Genomic DNA, 19,977 nt, shown 5'->3' on the forward strand with positions numbered 1-19,977 from the left:
TACAGATTAATGGCAATTTTGTGAACAAAACCAAGTCGTATTTGCAATCTGTACTTTTGTGAAGGTACAAAGCACTGTTGAAAGCAAATGATTGGTAACATGCCATTAGTGGGGGCAGATCTCAGTGGTTAACATGTGGAATGAACCAAGGGATCCATGCTTATTTATTTAATTTTCCATGACAGGCTTTTCCTGTAATTTTGCACAAATAATTTAATCTCCTTGTACTTGAGTTTTATATTTTTTGAGAAACAAAGAAGGTTTTGTATCTGGGAGGAAAACCTAAAATCTGATCCAAACCTCAGTTAACACAATTTGATAGTCTTCCATTGTTTGCAGTGGTCTTGAAACAGGCCCTGAATTAAACAATTACATGGCGTAGGGTTTTTTTTCCCTAGGTCACTTGTGAAATCAGCAGATTGTTGGTTCCAATTTACCAAGTACTGGATTCATCCTTTCTTTTTATACTTTCATCTGTTGCTCTGTCAGTGCAAGCACCAACTAGCATATAAAATTGTCGCTGAAGGACACGAGAGAACACAAGCACACCACCACTCAAGGTGAAGGGAAAAAAAGGAAGTTTTATTCTCTGACTCCAATATTTATAGTTTTACAAAAGTGACAGTGGATTGGAAGGTGACATTGACACCTCTGCAATGACACTGGTCAAAGCAACAGTCCATCAACTCTCTCCTCCTCCATAAAGGAATGAAAAACAATGAGTTATTTACAGAAAGTGTGTGAGAAAATTCACTACAAGAATGTCAACATCAGAAGGCTTAGAAAATCTTAAAAAACCAGGGTGACATAAAATACCCTATGAAGAAGATTCCTTGACATGAATCTAATCTCAAATGTTTGATGCAAATGAGGAAGTACATATTTGTACTCTTCCTAATGCAGTAGAGTAGCTCCTATTATCATGCTTCAGTAGCAGTAAAATCACAGGCTAAGGCATGTTTTTATCTATGTTTTGGATTTGCATAGTCTGGCATCAGCCCTGGTGGTCCAGGAAGGGGTCAAAGCCTTGCCTCCCCCCATTTCCAGACATTATTCTTTGCCTCTGTGCCACCTGATCCTTGGTTTTTTGGCACAGGCCTCTCATAGAGATGATCTGAGCAACAGTCTGAGGACAGCCGGGCTGCCTCTCTAGGTGGCCATGCCATTCTTTGGTTGAATAATGTGTTTTTGGAGATGCCTTTTTGGTTACATGTAGTGTGTGTTTTAATGAGACACAGAACTTCATCCTGCCTTCCTTTTTAGCTTCTGGGACAATGGTTTGATGTAGAGCACTACTGTGTTTATTACACCTCTGTGAATTGTCAAGACAAGAAGTTTGAAAATCACGGAGCAAGCTGAATTTGATTGCACAGCAGATTCCCTGTTTGAATCTACTGCAGACTAAAATCCCCAATTTATATTTTGAAACCTCTGAAACGGCTTTCAGGGGGAAAAAAGACACAATCTTGATTTATTTCCTTTCTGCTTAACCATATGTGTTTTCTTGTCCTTTTCAGAGGGAGATGGAGAAAGAAACTTCACAATGGCTTGAATGTCAAGTAGTTTTCTAATTTGAAAAACTAGCAAAAATCCATAGCCTAAAGTAGCCAGAGTTTGTAGGTAGAGGCAGTATCTTCCATTAAACTAGATACTAAAACTGGGAAATTATGGGGAAGCTTTTAGACACAAACATTTTTCAGATCCTGAAGTTGTAGTGTGACTGGAAACCTGCCCTTTTTTCACACCACACAGCAGAATATGCACCTAATTAATTGCACAATAAAGAGGAGACCTTGATGGATCTTAATTTTGGTTGTAGGGCTGATGGGCATTAAGTTACAAGTTGAGGCAAGACAAGACTGGATTAATTTAACTTGAAGTACCTCCATCAGGAAATATTTAGAAGAGGGCAAATCTTGACTTTCTTTTAGTGCCCTTCACAAATATGACCCTGACTCTTTTTGTCACAAGGACTAACTCTCAGCTGCTCAAGAGCACACCTAGTTTTAAAAAGCACTTAGTGAACAATGGGCATTATTTTGCTCCTTACTGGAAAAAAAAGGAAGTGGAAAAAATGGTAATTTTTAAGCTCTCCTGAAGTTGTTACTGTAAGCTTATGAATGGATCTTTATTACTGGAAACCAAACATGGGTATTGATGGAGTTGTGAACCGGCTAACAAGTTTTGTTCAGGGTTAGAGAATCTTATCTGGCCGACTACCCTTGGTAGTTTAAGCTCATTTAATGATGGCCTATGAAACACAACATTTAATTCAAATGTTTAAAGCAAACTAACAAATACATGTAAACAAAATATGAAAATCATAAAGGACTTCTGTTACTCTTTTCTAAATCCTCTTCTCTCCTGCCCCAGCTTCACTTTAGGCTGAAATAGGTTTAAGTGAATTCAGATACCTCTACTACTGCACTCTGTATTCTGTGCAAGCCATAACCAACAGTGTGAAAGTACTCTGTGACTTAATTTATAGCTCTGATATAAAAACCCCAAACCTTTATTCCATATAAAGAATAGTCCTACATTCCTGTTGTCATTACATTTGCAAGGGTTCCATATTGCCAGCATTTCGTACCTCCTACGATATTTCTTGTAGGTAGCTCCTCTAAGCATTAACTGTCCTTGCCCTCATAGTAACCAAGTAACCCTAATTCTCCTTAACCAACCAATCCACTCTTTTATAACACTCTTCTTACTGGCTAGAGGTGTGGCCTGTTAACATCAGGGCTGCTCCTAATCTTTGATAATTAACCCAGCTGCAACTCTTTAGGGGATACGATTACATTCTATACCACCTTCATTTACCCATACTATATTCCCCTATACATTCCTTTATCTCACCATGTTATTTTCTGTGTAAACATCTTAACAAAAGCTGTTTTCTTGAAAATTTTATATTCTTACATAGTTCATCTGAATGCATTTGCATCTATACTAAGCGTCTTTATATTTTGAACTACATTCTTGTAATTGCAATTTTTGCCAATTTCTTCTTAGACTTATAATAATTTCATTTACAATATATAACCAATAATTTGAAATTCAGTTTTCATATCAAGTAATCATTGTTTTATAGAGGTCTATTAGCTATCTTTGATAACACAGTATAAGGTAAATTATTACATCATACTAAAGCAAAATATGTTTTAAAGCTTTAATTCAAAGTCAGTGTAATCAGAGTTAGAAACAGTAAATGTGATCTGGTGGTGTGGGAGGTATCCTTGGAGGCTTTGCCTCGCTGGCTAAAAGGAAGCAAAGATTTTGAATTTGCTTGGATATGTCACTAAATAACTGGGAAAACCAGCATGCAAGGTACCATACTCTCAAAACATTGGCATGTAAGTATGATTTCTAAAATTCATTATTATCATCATGTGTCATTATTATCATTATGTGTAAATGCAGAAACTGTAGTAACTATGTTTACCTCAGTACTGAGAACTCTCCCATGCACCATGAAATTCCAGATTGCAGTTTGTGTAGCCAGATCAACTGGACTTACTGAAAATTAGAATGTCTCTGTGGATGATGCATGGTTTTGATTAGTTGACTGTGTATGTCTGTGGTTAGTCTCAACATAAGCAAATTTTTAGAACCTTCAGGTTGCCAACACAGTAACCCTTTTGTTCACTGCTTCTTTTTTTTCTTTTTTTCTTCAAGAAATATATACTTATATGCCCTGAATTTATCCTAAGGCAGGTGTGGTTTATAAATGAACTGCAGAAGTGAACATTTTTCAGAGAGGCAGCAGATGCATTCAGCTGCATGCAGATGGGCATTTCTTCATTTGCAGGTGGCTTACCAAAAAGGGACTGAAATTTTCATAATGACTTGTCATTCTCCTGTCAAAATTTCAAATGTCTTTTTTTTCCTTTTGAAAGGCAAAAGTTTACATGATTGCAGCAGGGGTCATAGCAGGTGTGTATCTCCTTGGAATTGTCGTTCTTTTTCTTGGAGTAAAGGAAAGGGATGGTAAGTTATATTTAAATATGCCTCAATTTAATAATAGTTATTTCAAATTCCTTTATTGAAAAGGTTTTTATTTTATGTATTCTGCTTCTCTTAGATCCTTATGCCTTAAATTCAGACAGAGCAATTCCTTTTTGTAAGGGGCTTGCACTCACCATGAAGCACGGTCCATATGTGAAGCTCACAGCTTCATTTCTTCTCATCTCGACAGCAGTTCAGGTAACTTCAGACCCTCTCAGTCTGTCTGCTGACCTCATTCCACTCCCAGCATGGGAGAGTCTGAAATGCAAATAACCTTTGGCTGGTGACTGGAGGGGTGATCTGGGGGGTGTTGCCTTCCCCTGTAAATCAGTAGGGAACCAAGTCCTCTTCTGGTGCCTGGGGTCTTGTGTGGCTGGAGATTGTTCTTACAAAGGAGGAGCAAAGCCAAAGTCATGACCATTTAAAGACTTTTTTTTCCTATTTCTGTTCTTTTTTTTTTTTTTTTTTTCATAAAAGGTGAAGAACTAGTCCTAGTGACCCAGTCTGGGTCATTCTGTGTTATCCTTGCACAGTCTCCTGTGGTTTCAGTTGCTTAGAAAATGCTTTTCCTCTTCTGTCTGTTCCTCTCTCTGTGTGCCCTGTTTAAACTGTTGCCCCTCTCCTTTGTGGAGGTGACTGCTCTCAGATAGTGGCTGAACTGGGTCTTGTGGATTCTTTTGTGGTGGAAGGCATTAGGTCAGGGTAAGAAGACATTCAGAGGCAGGAGGTCTCACCTGTGTCAGAGTTAGGTAGAGCTCACTTTGAAATGGGGACCTGCAATTGGATGTGGCTCTCATGAAAAGATGTGGTGCATCCTCCCAAAGAGAGGAGCTGTGGAAAAGCCACTCAGTAAGAACCCCTCACTCCCCATAAGTACAGCAGGCTTTTTAAGCCTGACTTTTAGCGCATGTTCAATTCAGTAAATACATTATTTTACTCTGAACTTGTACATAACAGCTGAAGTTTGCTTTATTTTGAAAAGCAAATAATTATTACATTTTTACCAAGAGACTCTTAGTCACATGAACCATTTATCAAGGGAATAGCAGGACAGAAGGCAAGAAAATGACATGTGGGAGAGCAGTGCTGGGCTCACCAGCAGTTCTGGTGAATTATTAAGTTCCTTGGAAGGACTGCTTAAAAGTTTGTTTGCCAAAGAAGCACTGAACTTTTTTGTTGGCCTGGATTTGGGCACAGCATCTGCTAGTCCTTGCTGGAATACCCAAGGGTGAGAAACAATAACAGAAGTTATTTCTGCTCATGTCTGGGATCTGCAGGTACTGTGGGCAACTGCAGAGACAGGGAGGAGATGAAAGATGAAAGGTCCCTTATTGTCCACATCCTTCCAGCATCCACTCAGCCAGCAGGGATATAGAGCACATCTGGTTGCTGGCAGCCAGCTACTTGCTGACAGCACCCAGAGAGGAAGAGATCATCTGTCAGTTCATGTCTCTCTGTTTTGCTGTTTGTGCAGACTGAAGGGAAGGTGTGAGGGGAGGCAGAAGCTGGGAGCTCTGTTACTCCAGTGGAGCAAGTATGAGCAACCCTTGCTGCTGTTACTCAGGGGAGCAACACTAATTGTGTGGAAATTAGAGAGTGGATTACTGCTCAGCAAAATGAATAGGCAGGTAAAGATGCATTGGCTGTAATTCCAGAGTGTGATATACTGTGTCTAAAATGAGGGCAGCATAACCAGGGATACAGACTAGGGAAGGGTTTTGTGGCAACAGAGACAGGATACAACCTTTGGATATCCTAATTTGTATACAGGTGATTGGACACACAAGCACACAAAGGGAGCAAGAATTGATCGTGCTGCTGTGGTATGATTATTAAATCCTCCTCTGTCACTCTGCTTCTGCAGAATTGCTGGAGCTGGCCCTCTATCATATTCTGGTGTTCAGAATCCCCCTTAGTTCTGCAGAAGCATGGTGGTGGCAGTGGCTTCACCGGCCATATAACACAATGCAGTTAGATCCTCCATATGCTGAGGATTTAGATGTAGGGAGATATCTGACCCAAAGCTGCTCTCCATAGCTGAGGGTGCATATAAAACCAGCTGCTTTACTACAGGAAGTTGGCAGGAGTGTTATTACAGCTGAAATGTTACTTGTTTTGGAGTGAGAGCTTCTGGAGAAAGATTTATGGCCTTGCTGGGGAAGAGAAAGGGGAGTTTCTTGCAGTAGCCTGCAGCTGAGACAACACAAGGCACCTGGGACATGGGGAATAAAGCCTCGAGACAGAATCTTTTCATAGGGCCATTTCTGTTCTGGTCAGTTTTATGCTCTGTTAGGTGTGGCTTACCTCTTGCTTGGCCCAGCATTGCTGGCATGTTATTCCAGTGATAATGGGACAATTAATACTTCTTTAAGTTGTTGGAAACAAGGGAAGAATGAGACTCCTAAACCCTACATTTAACAAATCAGTCACCATCTATATTTAGCTGACATGGAGTGTGATGCAATTTTTGTCTTTTTTAAATTTTCCTTTGTCTTTTGGTGGTCACCAAATGTCTTAAATTTGACAGCTGGAGCAGGGAAACTTTGTCCTGTTCTGCACTCATGCTGCCGGCCTCCGCAATCACTTCCAGTATTTGGTGGTGACCATCTTGGTGAGTTGCACTTCTCTCCCAAATGTTACCAGGTTTTCGCTGGGCCTTGGTACAAAATTACAGAAGGCAAGAAGAATTTTGTGTCTCAGCAGAGCTGTTAGGAAGCTACACTATCTTCTTCATTGTCTGTTTGAAATAAAGCTGGTGTTCCCTCTTGCACTTATACAAAAATAGTGGTTTGGAGCTTTTAATCCATTCCTTGTTGTTTTTACCTGTAAGCCACAGCTTCTATAAAAAGCAGAAGTTGCTTCTAGAAAGGAGGTTTGGAATTTTACCTCCTTTGTCCCTTTCCCCAGTCCTATGTGCTGAAAATTAAACTTCAATTTGCATATTCATACACACGACTCCTCTGGGCCAGGCAGCTTGCAAGGATAAATATTTAAAATACCCAGAATTTCGAAGATTCCTCTCTAGAGCAATTGGCAGTGTGACAAAAAGATCCTTTTACAGAATCTTTTTTCTTAATATGCAGAGGTAGACTGCTGCTTGTTTAGGTGATACTTATCCTTTCCCACATTATAAGACATTTCTTTTCCAAACCATTAAAACTAAGATGTTGAAGAGCAAAAGAGGAGTGCTGGGTATCTTAAGGCTCTGCAAGTGATGGTCACCGAGAAGAGAGACAAGAGACAGTAGAGTTAAAGTAAGTAAAGACTGAAATATAACTAACAATTAGATGACATTTAAATAAAGGTCAAGTGTAAGGCTGCCATTAGTAGCAGTACTTCAGTGCATAGGTGAATGACATTGCTTGTGGTTGTTGCTGCTATGGGGGAGTATTTCAGTGTCTGAAACAATAATGTCAACTGCAAGCAGCTATTTCTCTTACAGATTGCTCCTAAGAAGGGACACACACTATGGAATGTACTCTTAAGTGTATCTTAGGATAGGTTTATCTTGCACTTCAGCTTTCTTCCTGTACCATGGGGTAGAGCTAAATTCACTCATCATTTGTCAGGTTCAGGCAGTGTGGCAAGAGGCATTAGCACAAAGTATGGCTGTTTGCAGTATGTTTGAACCTTAATGAATGAGCACAGCTTTGACTGCTGTGGCTTGCACTAGAAAAGGAAATTTTAAGACACTATCTTCTGAGATTTGACTGTGGAAAACCCTCTGATGGATAGCTTAACAATGAATTTTAAAAAGTCGGTCAAAGCATGAGGAGAAACAAGAATCTGCATGATCACCTTCCTTTCAGGCTTTTAGGTACTAGACAAAAAGATGTCTGTTAGCTCAGAGCTGAAGAAGCCAGTGGAAGTAAGCACAGTACAGACATGGGTTTTTGTCCTTGTAGGTATCAGCAGTGGTGAGCGTTCCCTTCTGGCAGAAGTTTCTGCAGAGATTTGGCAAGAAGTGTGCAGCATGTGGGATTTCGGTAAGCAAATCCTCTGAGAAAAAAAATTCTGCTTGTGCTCATTTCGTTTGACAACGAGCCACTTCAGGAGCTCTTTCAAGTGCTTATAACATCAATCTATGTGAAATTTGCTCCGTTCCAGAGTTTGTTTTAAATCACTGTACCAAATTTTAGACAGATTCCAAGTTTCCAAGGGAAACTTTAAAGAAATAGATTGATGCTGGGGGGAGGTCCCAGTTTATTTAAGAATCTCCACAAATTCTCCTCATTTGAAGCTCTCAGAACTGAGCTTCAATGAGGTTTTATAAATTCAGATCTGAGTTGCCTAGTGTTGACAAGTTACCTGTTGTGCAAGGCTTGTTTTGTCTTTGTTATATGGTGCTGAGGTGTCTGTAATTCAGTCTCACAGAAGGAAACAAAAGTCTGTTAGACACCCCCTCTAGGAGCATCCACATCCCTCTGAATAGGGAGGGACAGTTATTAGTGAAGTAAAGAAAAAGGTGACCTACCTGAGAAAAGAAGCCTAGTTTAACTCTGACACAGCTCTGCAAAGCCAGCTCAGTGAGCCTGCCCTTGTCACTGATGGATTATTTTAAGTCCCTTACTTAGTGCAGACAGCAGCAATTTTCTGTCATCATCCTTGGTGAGTTATTGTATAGGCCTGTTCCTCCCCATTTTCCCCCTGTTTACCTTCAATTACTTATGAAAGAGGAAAGAAAAATTGCCTTGTGCACAACAAAGCAGGAGGACTTGAAAAATCCAAACCAAAGCTATATGTCAAAATTTGAACAAAGCTGAAAAATTTAGGTCTGGTGACAGAGTTGAACAGTTATAATTTTTGGAATTAAAAGCTGTGTTGTAATGACTTCCAGAGAATCAGAAGTAACTTTAAAACCCAAGTTCCAAATATGCTGAATTGTTATGTGTTTTGAAGTAGGCATCTGGAATTTGAGCTCCATTCTTATTTCTTTTTACCACTTTAGCAAAGAGAATTGCCAAAAGCGGTATTGGCCCATTGACTAGACCTGGGAATGCAGATTTCCTCCTTAGGAAATCTCCTCCTCTGTCTGCTTGGCCACAAAAAATGCTTTCTTCAACCAAGTTGGCTCTATAAATTTAGTTTTACATGACTGGAAAGCCTGTCAGCACCTCTGTAAACATGGTTTAACTTAATTTTACAGTTGAGTTGCTTGACTGTTATGGTCTAAGTGGGGGATGGATTGAAAAAAAGCCACCTCTCTGTTTCACCTTGGAGACATTTCTCAGGGGACTCAGTGTGTGCTCAGTGATGGATTTTGTGTCTTACAATACATCACAGGAGCTTCCTACCCTACCACCTTGTGTGATCTGTACTCTCCCACTATGAAATAAAAGCACCTCATTTAAGGCTCCTAAGTTTGTCATTGGGGAATGTTCTACTGGAAGGGGAGACAGGGAAGAAAACTTTTTTTTTCTCTAAAACCTCACTCAGCCTTCAGGGTAAACATGTGATTGGAAATTCAGTTTCCTGGAAAAAAAAGTCACAGTGCTCCAGACTAATATTTCCTGTTAAGGTGAGTCTATGTTGAAGAGAGCCCTCAAAGAGTTTAGAAGCTGGTAGATAAACAACAAGAATCTTGGGTTTCTTCCACTGATATTTCTCCCTTTTTACCCATTTCCCCAAAAGAGATGACCAACAAGTCTAACTACTGATTAAGTATCTCAAGTTTCTAGAAGTTGAAAACCTAGAATTTCTGGAATTATCAGGAATTAGCCTGCTCCCAAGCAGGGTCCTTGGGAGGATGGGAAGAATGCTATCAACCAGGTTGGTGCACAAGCTGGAAATTATTCTCTTGTGTTTATTTCCTTCAGCTTCCACGTGCTGTGTTCATTTAGGTGTCTGCTCTGCCCTCACGGGGCAAACACTGAACTTACACTCAGTGAGTCTCAGCTGGTGACAGGAGGTGAAGTAGTCAGGAGAAATTTTAACAAGTGTGGCATCTTCTTGGTTCGTAGTTTTGGCAATGTGTCTAAAAGCAAAGACGGCTCTCTCCCACAAATCTAGCTTCCATCCTGGCCAATAATATCTTTTGGGCATGGGTTTTGCAGGATTTAGTAAAAATAAGAGCATCTCCTCACAGATACGCAATTGTTTATTTGCCATCTATGAGCACTGTGCAGCACGGAGAGATGCCTTTGGATGAGTCCTGGCTCTGCAGCCCCATTTCCACTCTCCCATCTTGTTTCCAGTCACATCCTCCCTGCACCTTTTCCTCATTTACCCTTCACACTGTGCTGCTGCAGAGACCAGTGCCAGCCTCAGCATCCCAGCAGGGTCACCTTGCACAGCGCTGTCAGGGTACGGATGGAAGGCATGGGATAGCTGTGGGATGTTGTTTATAACTCAGAGGGCAGCAGCCCTGTGACAAGAGAGCAGATGCCAATAACAGAGTATTTGCTTTACAAGTAAGAAAGAAGGAGCTGCATTAGCTGTTTATTGCAGTGGGAGCACTGCCCCCATGACTGCACTGCCACTGCCTGAGGGAGGCTTTAGGGCATTGTAACCTCAGTCCTGCTGGCCCTGCTTCTCTTTCTCTAGGAAATTACAGTTACAATTATTATTATTATTATTGATCTAGAATTTTGTTTAAGTGCTTTGGTTTCTGAGTGGGTGCCCCATGTGGAGCATAAGGCAGTCATAAAATTGCTTATAGACAACATAAAATCTGATATTGCTGGAGTGCTCTCTTGTGGTGAAATAACGATTTTGCCACAACACTGGGCTAATGCAAGGATTATCTGCCTGTGCTGGGAACTTGCAGTCAGGAAAGGTTATTTTCTGCCTCCTTAGCTTGGGAGCAAATGCTTTAGACGGGAAATGCATTTAAAACATAAACATAATGGATTAGACTGCAGGACTCCCAGATTCACTTATCATACAGAACTGTAAATAGCAATGCTCTGGGGAATCACCCTCTGTGAAAGCTCTTCTCATGCCCTCAGCTCCCAAGCTGCACGTATAGAGGATTGAAACACTTAATGTTAAACTAATCCCCATCATTAAAAAGCCCTGTAGATAAGCCCCTGGCTCTGGATTCTACATGTGCTGCTGTGCCTCTGGTTCATCTCCCACAGGCGTGGGAGATGGAGCATGTGACGGGTATAGGACAGCTGGGCAGTGGCATTCAATCAGCATTTTAAAAAGTGGATTTTCAGTCCTGTAAGCCCATTGCTTCAAGTTGAAGTTGAAGAAATCTAGTGACTATAACTACTGCCAGAAAATAAATCCCAAGCATCCCAAATTAATTTGGTTTTGAGAGTAACCTCTGTGGCTTGTCATGCAATGTCATGAGTGGATCCGGCTGTGGGGAGTGGAGTGAACCACTCTGACTTTTGGGTTTGTTTATTTATTCCTGAGTATGTATATGGCTTTAAAGAGGTGATTGGAAATGAAAGCAAATTCCTCTTTGTCAAGATTGAAGGTGATCTGTGAAATGGTCTATTTACAGTTTAAAATGATCACTGAAGCCCTGCCATTACCCTTGAAATGCTGTGTGAGGATGTTTTAAGGCATTGTCCCTAATAATAAATTAAATAGTTCCAGGGGCCTAGAATAGAAATGGACATTTGGTCATCTCTGTTATTTAACTGGCAGAAAAATCTTCACCCAAGCTGATTAGCAATCTCCTGAGAATTATCAGTGTTCATGGATAAGGGAAGAGCAACTTAATGTGTCTAGCTGGACTTGTGCAGAGCATGTAACACTGCCCTGCATGTCATCCTTGTCTCTAAGCTGGAGGGATATGGATTCAGTGGATGGACCACTCAGTGCATAAGGAATTGGCTGGATGATGGCAAAAGATCTGTGGTCAATGACCCCGAAGAGTTGTGGTCAATGACCCAAAGAGTTGTGGTCAATGGCTCAATGTCCAGGTGGGGACCAGTGAGGAGTGTCAATCCCAGGGGTCTATACTGGGGCCAGTGAGGAGTGTCATCCCCTGGGGTCTGCACTGGGACTGGTGCTGTTCAACATCCTTGTCAGGGACATGGAGAGAGGGACTGAGGCACCCTCAGCAGGTTTGCTGGTGACACTGAGCAGGTGACACGCTGGAGGGAAGGGATGCCATCCTGAGAGGCCTGGACAGAACTGAGAGGTGGGACTGTGGGAACATCATGAAGTTCAGCAAGACCAAGCAGAAATCCTGTATCTGGGTCAGGGGGATCCCAGGCACAAAACTAGTCTGGGCAGTGAATGGATTGAGAGCAGCCCTGAGGAGAAAGAAATGGGGGTGTTGGTTGACAAGATGCTCGAGATGACATTGTTTGGCAATGTAAACTTGCAGCCTACAAAACCAAATGCTTCAAAATCAGTGTGGGCAGCAGCTGGGGGAGAGGATTCTGCCCCTCTGCTCTGCTCTCATGATACCCCTCCTGCCATGCTGCATCCAGCTCTGGGACCTACAACCTCAGAAGGCTGTGAGCCTGGTGGAGTGAGTCCAAAGGAGGACTGCAAAAATAACCAGAGGGTTAGAACACATGTCCTATGAAGACAGGCTGAGAGAGCTTGGGTTGTGTAGCCTGAAGAAGAGAAGGCTCTGGGAAGACCTTAGAGCCCCTTCCAGTGCCTAAAGCAGCTTCAAGAGAGCTGGAGAGGGACTTCCTCCAGGGGCATGGAGCGATAGGACAAAGGGGAATGGCTTTTATCTGACAGATAGGTAGATTTAGATTGGATACTAGGAAGAAATTCTTTACTTTGAGGGTGGAGAGGCCCTGGCACACGTTGCCCAGAGAAGACGTGGGTGCCCTGTCCCTGGAAGTGTTCAAAGCCAGGGCTTGAACATTGGATGGAGCTTGGAGCGGCTTGGTCTAGTGGAAGGTGTCCCTGCCCGTGGCAGGGGGTCTGGAATGAGATAATCTAAAGGTTCCATCCAAAACCAAGCCATTCCATTATTCTACCTAGCGCAGTTTGGGAATCAACCGCTTTAGGGCTCTTCACACAAAGTATTTATATGGCCTTGGGTATTTTGGAGACCATGAGTGTTTAGAACTATAAATGTGGCCAGGATCTGTGAGTGGGCTTCACGACTGGTAAATAGGCTCTTGGGTCTGTTTAATTTACTAGCTCAGTTGTAGCCCTAATACTGCTAACAGAGACAACACTACTATCACTTGTCCTACTTTTCTCCAATTATTCTGGGTAGTTAAGTACAGATTGGCTCAGGGCTTTTTGGAAATGCAATTTGACCAAAATACTGAAGTGTGAGACATTGCTGTGTGTGTACTGTTCTGTAACACAGTTTTGTATTTTGAAGGGAACAATCTGTATAACATTGAGCAATGCATGCTGTAACTTAGACATAATGCTTTTCTTCTTCAGTGGATGATTCCTTTTGCAGTCATGCTAGTGACCATTCCAAACCTGATCCTGGCTTACTTCGTGGCCTTCGTCTCTGGTCTGAGCATTGCAGCATCTCTTCTGTTGCCATGGTAGGAGAATTTTACATTTGAGCTGGGGAATGGATGTATTTCTGCATTATATGTATGTACTACTGCATGGAATTTGCCTCTGAAAAAGGCAGAATATTGAAAGAGTCACTTCTTCTAAGAATCTCTTTCTGGTTTTGTAGTGGATGCTATATGCAGTGATACGAGCTTGGTTGCCCTGTTCTTAACATCAACTGTAGTTGTAGCTGCTTTTTGTACACAAGAGTATGTAAATTAATCAATAATCTAAGTAGCTGTACAAGGTGTGATAACATTGCCTCAGGAATTATGAAGTCAGGCAAATCAATTAATGCTGAGCAATTAAGAATATAGCAGAGGACACATAAGGCAAACTATGTCTAACCTTACTTTTTATAAGGGCGTGTACTTATAGAACAAGGGGTAATGGCTTTAAACTGAAAGATTATAGATTTAGATTAGGTTTTAGAAAGAATTTCTTTACTGTGGGGGGTGGGGAGGCCCTGTCACAGGTTGCCCAGAGAAGCTGTGGATGCCCCATCCCTGGAAGTGTTCAAGGTCAGGCTGGATGGGCTTGGTGCAACCCGGGATAGTGGAAGGTGTCCCTGCTCATGGCAGAAGGCTGGAATGAGATGAGCTTTAAAGTCCCTTCCAACCCAAACCATTCCATGATTCTGTGTGTCCCTGCTTGAGTAATCCTTTGTAATGGATCAAATACACAAGGTTATGATTATAAGAAGCCAAAAATTCAAGGTCATTTGCACTTGAGGACTGAAAATAATGGGGGAAAAACACCTCAAGGATGAGCATGGCAGGACATTTCCTCTTCAGACTGAATAGTTGTTACTAAGATCACATTAACCAGAAAGCAAGACCATTGCTGAAAGCACTGTTTTTTCATAACTTGTTTGTACCATGCCTTGAAAACTCCAAGAGATCATGGAATACATAGTTTGAAATTAGTTGTCAGACTATGTAAGCTTTTCTGTACAGAGGGTGAGAAGGCTTTTCTTTTTCCAACAGTAAATGATTACATATATTGGAAAAATAGTCAATTCACAATTAACATTCAAGCAGCTTCCATTCTAATTCCCCATTACTTAATTCAGTCTCTTTGAATTAGAAAGAGAATAGGTTTGATTGGTTTCTGAAAATGTTGTTACCTTGTCAAAAGAGTTATTTCAGAGTGCAACTATTCAGACATTCAGAGTCCCTTGAAATCTTAAGAAATGTTGGGGGGGGAGTTATTGTTCTTTTTTAATATCACAACTTCTGATTGGAATGACAGGCAGACTAGGAAATTCTGTCACCTCTCAAGTGTTTGATGGCTTTTCAGTGATTTTCCACATTGCAATATATGGCCGTGCTTTTCTTACACATTTTTTGCCCTCCTTTCCAGGGGTAGAGCCTTTTGAACTGGATTCTTTCATGTGCATGGCCACATCAATCAGCTTAAAAATGGAGGAGGGCTCTGCTCTGTTTCATTAAGTTTGGACTTTGAAAAGAAATTTTGGCTTGAGTTTTTCTTTTATCTTGCTCACTTCTAGGTCAATGCTGCCTGATGTTGTTGATAACTTTCGCCTGCAGAATCCCCACGGGAAAGGACATGAAACCATTTTCTATTCTTCTTATGTTTTTTTTACCAAGATGTCAGCAGGAATTGGCTTAGGAATTTCTGCAGCAGGACTGGAGTAAGTAACACTATGTTTCCACTTAGTGAATCTACTCTGAAAGCATTCTGAGGTTACAACACTTTTACCCTGTGGAGTTAATTGCATGCACTGAGCCTGAAAGCGCCAGCAGCTCCAGATGGCTGACCACTAAAGACAGGATTGTTGCCATCTAGGCCAGACAACTGAGCATTAAGTTACTTGCCCTGACATGGTTCTATTCAGAAAAACCTGACTTTGCTTCAGATTTTCCTCCTTTCAATTACTCATGTAAATTTTAGTGGCTTATGTGAATAAAGAACCAAACACAAAAGAGCAGCAGATGAAGGTCCCCCACAGGTGATACAGGTGCTTTGTGCACTCCCTGTTGCACCTGAACTGGACTATCTCTATGAGTTTGTAGGATTTTACATGGACTGGAGTGCTTTCAGGGGTGCCAGAGACCTGTTCAGCAAGAAAGGATCACCAATTCTTGCATCATTTTAGGGAACTGGATACTGATCAGAATCAGGAACAGCCTTTCTCACAGCTCTGCCTGTCACCTAGACCAGGTCACTTTAGGAGAGGGTTTATGGTCTCTTCCCATTTGGTCTTGTCTGTTCTAACCAGACAGGCTGAGTAAGTGACATCTCTGCCCTGCCTTTGTGCAAGACCTGGCAGAAAGGGCCTGTGCCTGTCCCGGCTACAGCACACAATAAATACTTAGAAGGGAAATCTGCCCCTCTGCTCCAGATTAGGTTCTGGTAACCAGAATGTTTTGCTTTGGGGCCTGGAGCTGAAATTGCTAAATAACAGGCAATGTTGGCTGAACATTCTGGGCTTAGGAATTTTAACTGCTTATTGCTAAAACCATCAAACAATTTGCTGCTCCCCAATTAACCCCTTTTCAATTACATTCCAGTTGGGTCCCAGCAATTTGCCAAGGCAGATGTTTGTGGGAGAACATAGAAGACAGAGTGATGCCAAATGAGTTTTTATTAGGTGGATGTTCAGAAGAAAAACTCATTCCACAAATAAGAAGTAGGAATTTGAGTGTATCAGCAGTTGTGGGACTGCATGGAAGCCCTGAACCAGTGAAGTGTACCTAACTCTGAGCACTTGAGTAAATTTGTCTATCTTGAGACGAGTGCTTAAGTGTGTGTTTAAATTAAAGTTAATTATTGCTGTTGAAATTGGTGAAATTACTTCCATGCTTTTAAAACAGAGCTTGAATACATTGCTGAATATTAATAGGAAACACATAACTGATTAATTTCACATAACCACGGAATCGCAGAATGGGTAGGGCTGGAAGGGACCACAGTGGCTCATCTGCTTCCAACCTTCCTTGCTCAAGCAGGGTCATCCCAGAGCACAGGCACAGGATTGTGTCCAGATGGTTCTGGAATATTTCCAGTGAGGGAGACTCCACAGCCTCTCTGGGCAATCTGTTCAGGGCTCAGTCACTGCGCAGGAAAAAAGTTCTGCCTCATGTTCAGGTGGAACTTGCCGGGCATTGGTTTATTTCCTTCCATGGGATTCCACGATCCTTTCTTTAAAAGTATGCAACCAATTTGATCAATTTCAACAGCAATGATTAGCTTAAGTGTTATATATAATAACAAGAAAATACAGAGATAATGCAGTTATCTGAAATTGAGCGCAAAAATGAGGTTTGAAAAACAAAATTTGAAATGTAGTGGGGAGAAGGAAAAAAGAGAGGTATAGGGAAAATGGGAGAAAAGTCTTGAAGAGTGGGGGGAGCGGGGAGAAGGAAGGTGAACAACAGCCTTTTAGCTTTGGACATACACACACCTCTTGTTTCCATTTGTTTAGGTTTACTGGGTACAAGCCAGGGATATGCAGACAGTCAGATGATGTGATCCTCACACTGAAACTCCTCATTGGAGCAGTCCCTGCCATCCTCATCCTTTTAGGTTTGTTCATACTCCTTTTCTACCCCATCACTGAAGAAAGTCGGAAAGAAACAAAGCTTGCCCTTGAAGAGTTAAGGTAAGTTTGGACTGGCAGTAAAACAGCAGCAACACCCCCACAGCAGCTCTTAATCATACTGGGAAAATTATTATTGTAATGAATCCCTATACGACTTACAACAAAATAAAACAATGTGCTCTTAGTCAAATTATTAACAGAATGGTACCATGACATGTTCCAGTGTCTCTTTTTTGTAGTGCACTACAACCTGCTAAGAGGACCATTTATCAGAAATTTCAGCTGCTGTATTTACATTTTCTCTGGAGTGGCTCCCAAAGCACTATTGTGGTACATTGTTTCAGGCCAGAAATGAGGAATATTCTACATAGATTAAATTTGTGGGGGTAATGTGAATAGCTACAATTTACTTTTATATAGAAGAAAACGTTATGTTGTTGACTGCATTCTTGGTGTTTATGGGATACAAGAAACATCCAAACCATTTAGAAGTGTAGGCAGAAAAGATTGTGGGAGAAAAAATGAGGTCAGCTTTGAGCTATTCTTTCCCTTTTTACTCTGTCACTCTCCCTTCCTCCTTTTTCTCCTTCTCCAAGGAAAATCTTCTCTAGCTCAAATTCATGCACCTCTGTCAACTCTTGAGGACATACATAAGGAGAGTCCTAGCAGACTGATGGATAAAATACCAAAAAATAGGTTGTTCCTTTGTCTTGGTTTTATTATCCCGATTTACTGGAATTGGAAACTGATTTCCATGCTAAGAGGTCCATTCCAGGACCTAAGCAAGGGTGCCTGGGACCACTTCATGCCCTAAAATATCTAAGATATGTGCATGGGGTTGGCAGATATGACAAAAGCCTCTGTGCAGACTGGAGGGGACGGGGTAAACAATCTGAAATGGGACTGGTTCCTCTGTTCAGGAGCTTCAGTCATTGTCCAGAGCAACCACACCTTGCTGGGGGCTCTCAGCTGTTTGAGATTGCCAAACTCAGCTCAGTGAGTCAGCAGTGAAAGCCACAAATGTGTTCATGTTTCATGTGTTCTGCTTTTCCCAGGAGGAGCCACCAAAGCACGGAGAACTTGGACAGCCACGAAAAGGACACCTCTGTCTGAAAGTTCTGAATGCAGTAGCTTTCCAAATACAGACTCGCATCCCACCAACAACTCTGTGAGAGTTTTCTAGGTCATTTCTCTGCTCACATTTTACCAAAAAGGACAAAGGATGATTCTGACATAGCCAGTAATAAAATGAAGAGAGGGCACCATTGTGCAAATATGCACCTAACCCCATGCACTGTGCTAAAAAAGACATTACACGTGTTCAGAAATGCAAGCTATTGAAGGCTTGGGTATTTTGTTTGGTTTTTTTCAATGATTAATGGGAAGCTCTGATCTTGTTCATGGGAGATTTTATGCATTTGTAACTTAAGAGGAAGAAAAAAGACCAGAGAATCTTTGAAGGTTCTGAATAGGCAAATACCCTCTGAAGGGTCATTGAGTCCAATTCATGGTGCACCATACAAATATTAACTCACAATATACTTACTTCACCCTTGGAGGCTGGGGTGGGTTTTGAGCACAATCTCTACCTATAACTTGCACACTCTTGTGTTTGGAAAGCACTTGGGAACTTGAAGTATACGATATGAAGTTAGGATTTATTTTGTTTTGAAATTAAGCAAATCACTCATGCTGACCTATTTTGAGGATTTTTTTTTTAATTTTCTTGAAAGAGATTTTGAGGTTATCCAAGTTAATAGATTCTATAAGAAATAGAACCCTGAATTTCCTGTTCCTAATGTTTCTTGCTTCTGAAACCTGTAAACTGATCTCTGTCAGAGAATGAGAACTTTGCGTTTTCAAAATCAACATCTCCCCTGAGGATATGAAAAATCAGAAGTCCTTTCCAAAAATAATGTAATTAAATTTTCTTTAAATTTTGGCCTTTAACTAACCACCATACTCATTTCTCACATGGTGTAGGCTCTCTACCTCACAAAAAAACCATGGCATGGGTATTAATCTCAGCTTGCACCTATTTTGTAATAATGAGGCTACACCAGTCTTTTAAATGGTGATTTTTTTTTTTTTCAGTCAGGGATGTTATCATGCTTTAGATACATCAACTCATTTCTACTATAGATTTGTACTGTTGAGCACACTTTTAAATTAAAGACACACCTAATCTCAGGCACCTTCTGGAGCACTGAAGTTCAGACCTGTTCATTTTTGGTTTCTGTGGTGGTTCCAGAGACTGGCTCCAAGCTAAAATGGTGGGACTCTGAAGACATATCTAAATCTGGAAGGGAGAGCGAGGAATTCAAGAGTTTTGTTCACCTTGAAGAAATTAGCAATGCAAGACAAGATGTGAATTTCATCCCGCTGCCTTCCCGGTGTGACTCTGTGAGTGCCTTATTGCAGTACCAGAAGTGCCTTTGGAGGACGGGCTTGCTGCTGTTCAGGAACACCTGCAGCAAGGGGCCACCTGAGATTTGCTCAGGGCCATCTGGGAGTGGCTCACAGTGCTGGGCTGGAAAATTGGGAAAGATTTTGCTGAAGGACACTGGGATGTGAAATCATGGAGAGTGCAACCACGGAGCATCTTGTGTTTGATACTGAAGCCTTGTCAGGCAAATTTGAAGTCAAAGCCCTTATGAACTGTCCTCAAAATGTTTAATTATGAGGGAGCTTGTAAGGGCATGTTTTGAGTGTGTAAGGGTATGAGTTAACTTCATTTAAGATTTCTGTTGACTTGCCATGTAAGGCTGGGGGTTTTTGTTTTCTTCCTTGTTTCAGCTTTTGGACAAACCAAGATATGTATGCCTGGGGCATATGTGTTTACAACAATAAAAACCATAAGCCTGTTTACAATTTTGAGTCTGATGGAATTTGAAATAGCAGATTTACTGCACTTTGAAGTAGGTAAGTTATGTAGCAATATCACATAGCTCCAAAACATCACA

General features: G+C 41.3%; 1 protein-coding gene across 1 annotated transcript in view; it reads left to right on the forward strand.

The window, feature by feature from the left end:
* Nucleotides 1-18,518, forward strand: part of MFSD2B (MFSD2 lysolipid transporter B, sphingolipid) — a 37,920-nt gene extending 19,402 nt beyond the window's left edge. Inside the window, exons 7-14 of the mRNA XM_064707794.1 lie at nucleotides 3,897-3,987; nucleotides 4,082-4,203; nucleotides 6,533-6,616; nucleotides 7,911-7,991; nucleotides 13,327-13,436; nucleotides 14,960-15,103; nucleotides 16,898-17,074; nucleotides 18,070-18,518. Of these exons, the coding sequence (XP_064563864.1) occupies nucleotides 3,897-3,987; nucleotides 4,082-4,203; nucleotides 6,533-6,616; nucleotides 7,911-7,991; nucleotides 13,327-13,436; nucleotides 14,960-15,103; nucleotides 16,898-17,074; nucleotides 18,070-18,127 (867 nt within the window). The 3' untranslated portion in view covers nucleotides 18,128-18,518. The remainder of the gene's footprint in view (nucleotides 1-3,896; nucleotides 3,988-4,081; nucleotides 4,204-6,532; nucleotides 6,617-7,910; nucleotides 7,992-13,326; nucleotides 13,437-14,959; nucleotides 15,104-16,897; nucleotides 17,075-18,069) is intronic.
* The last annotated feature ends 1,459 nt before the right edge of the window (nucleotides 18,519-19,977 follow it).

Source organism: Zonotrichia leucophrys, chromosome 3 (genome assembly GCF_028769735.1).
Source record: "Zonotrichia leucophrys gambelii isolate GWCS_2022_RI chromosome 3, RI_Zleu_2.0, whole genome shotgun sequence".
Lineage (NCBI taxonomy): Eukaryota > Metazoa > Chordata > Aves > Passeriformes > Passerellidae > Zonotrichia > Zonotrichia leucophrys.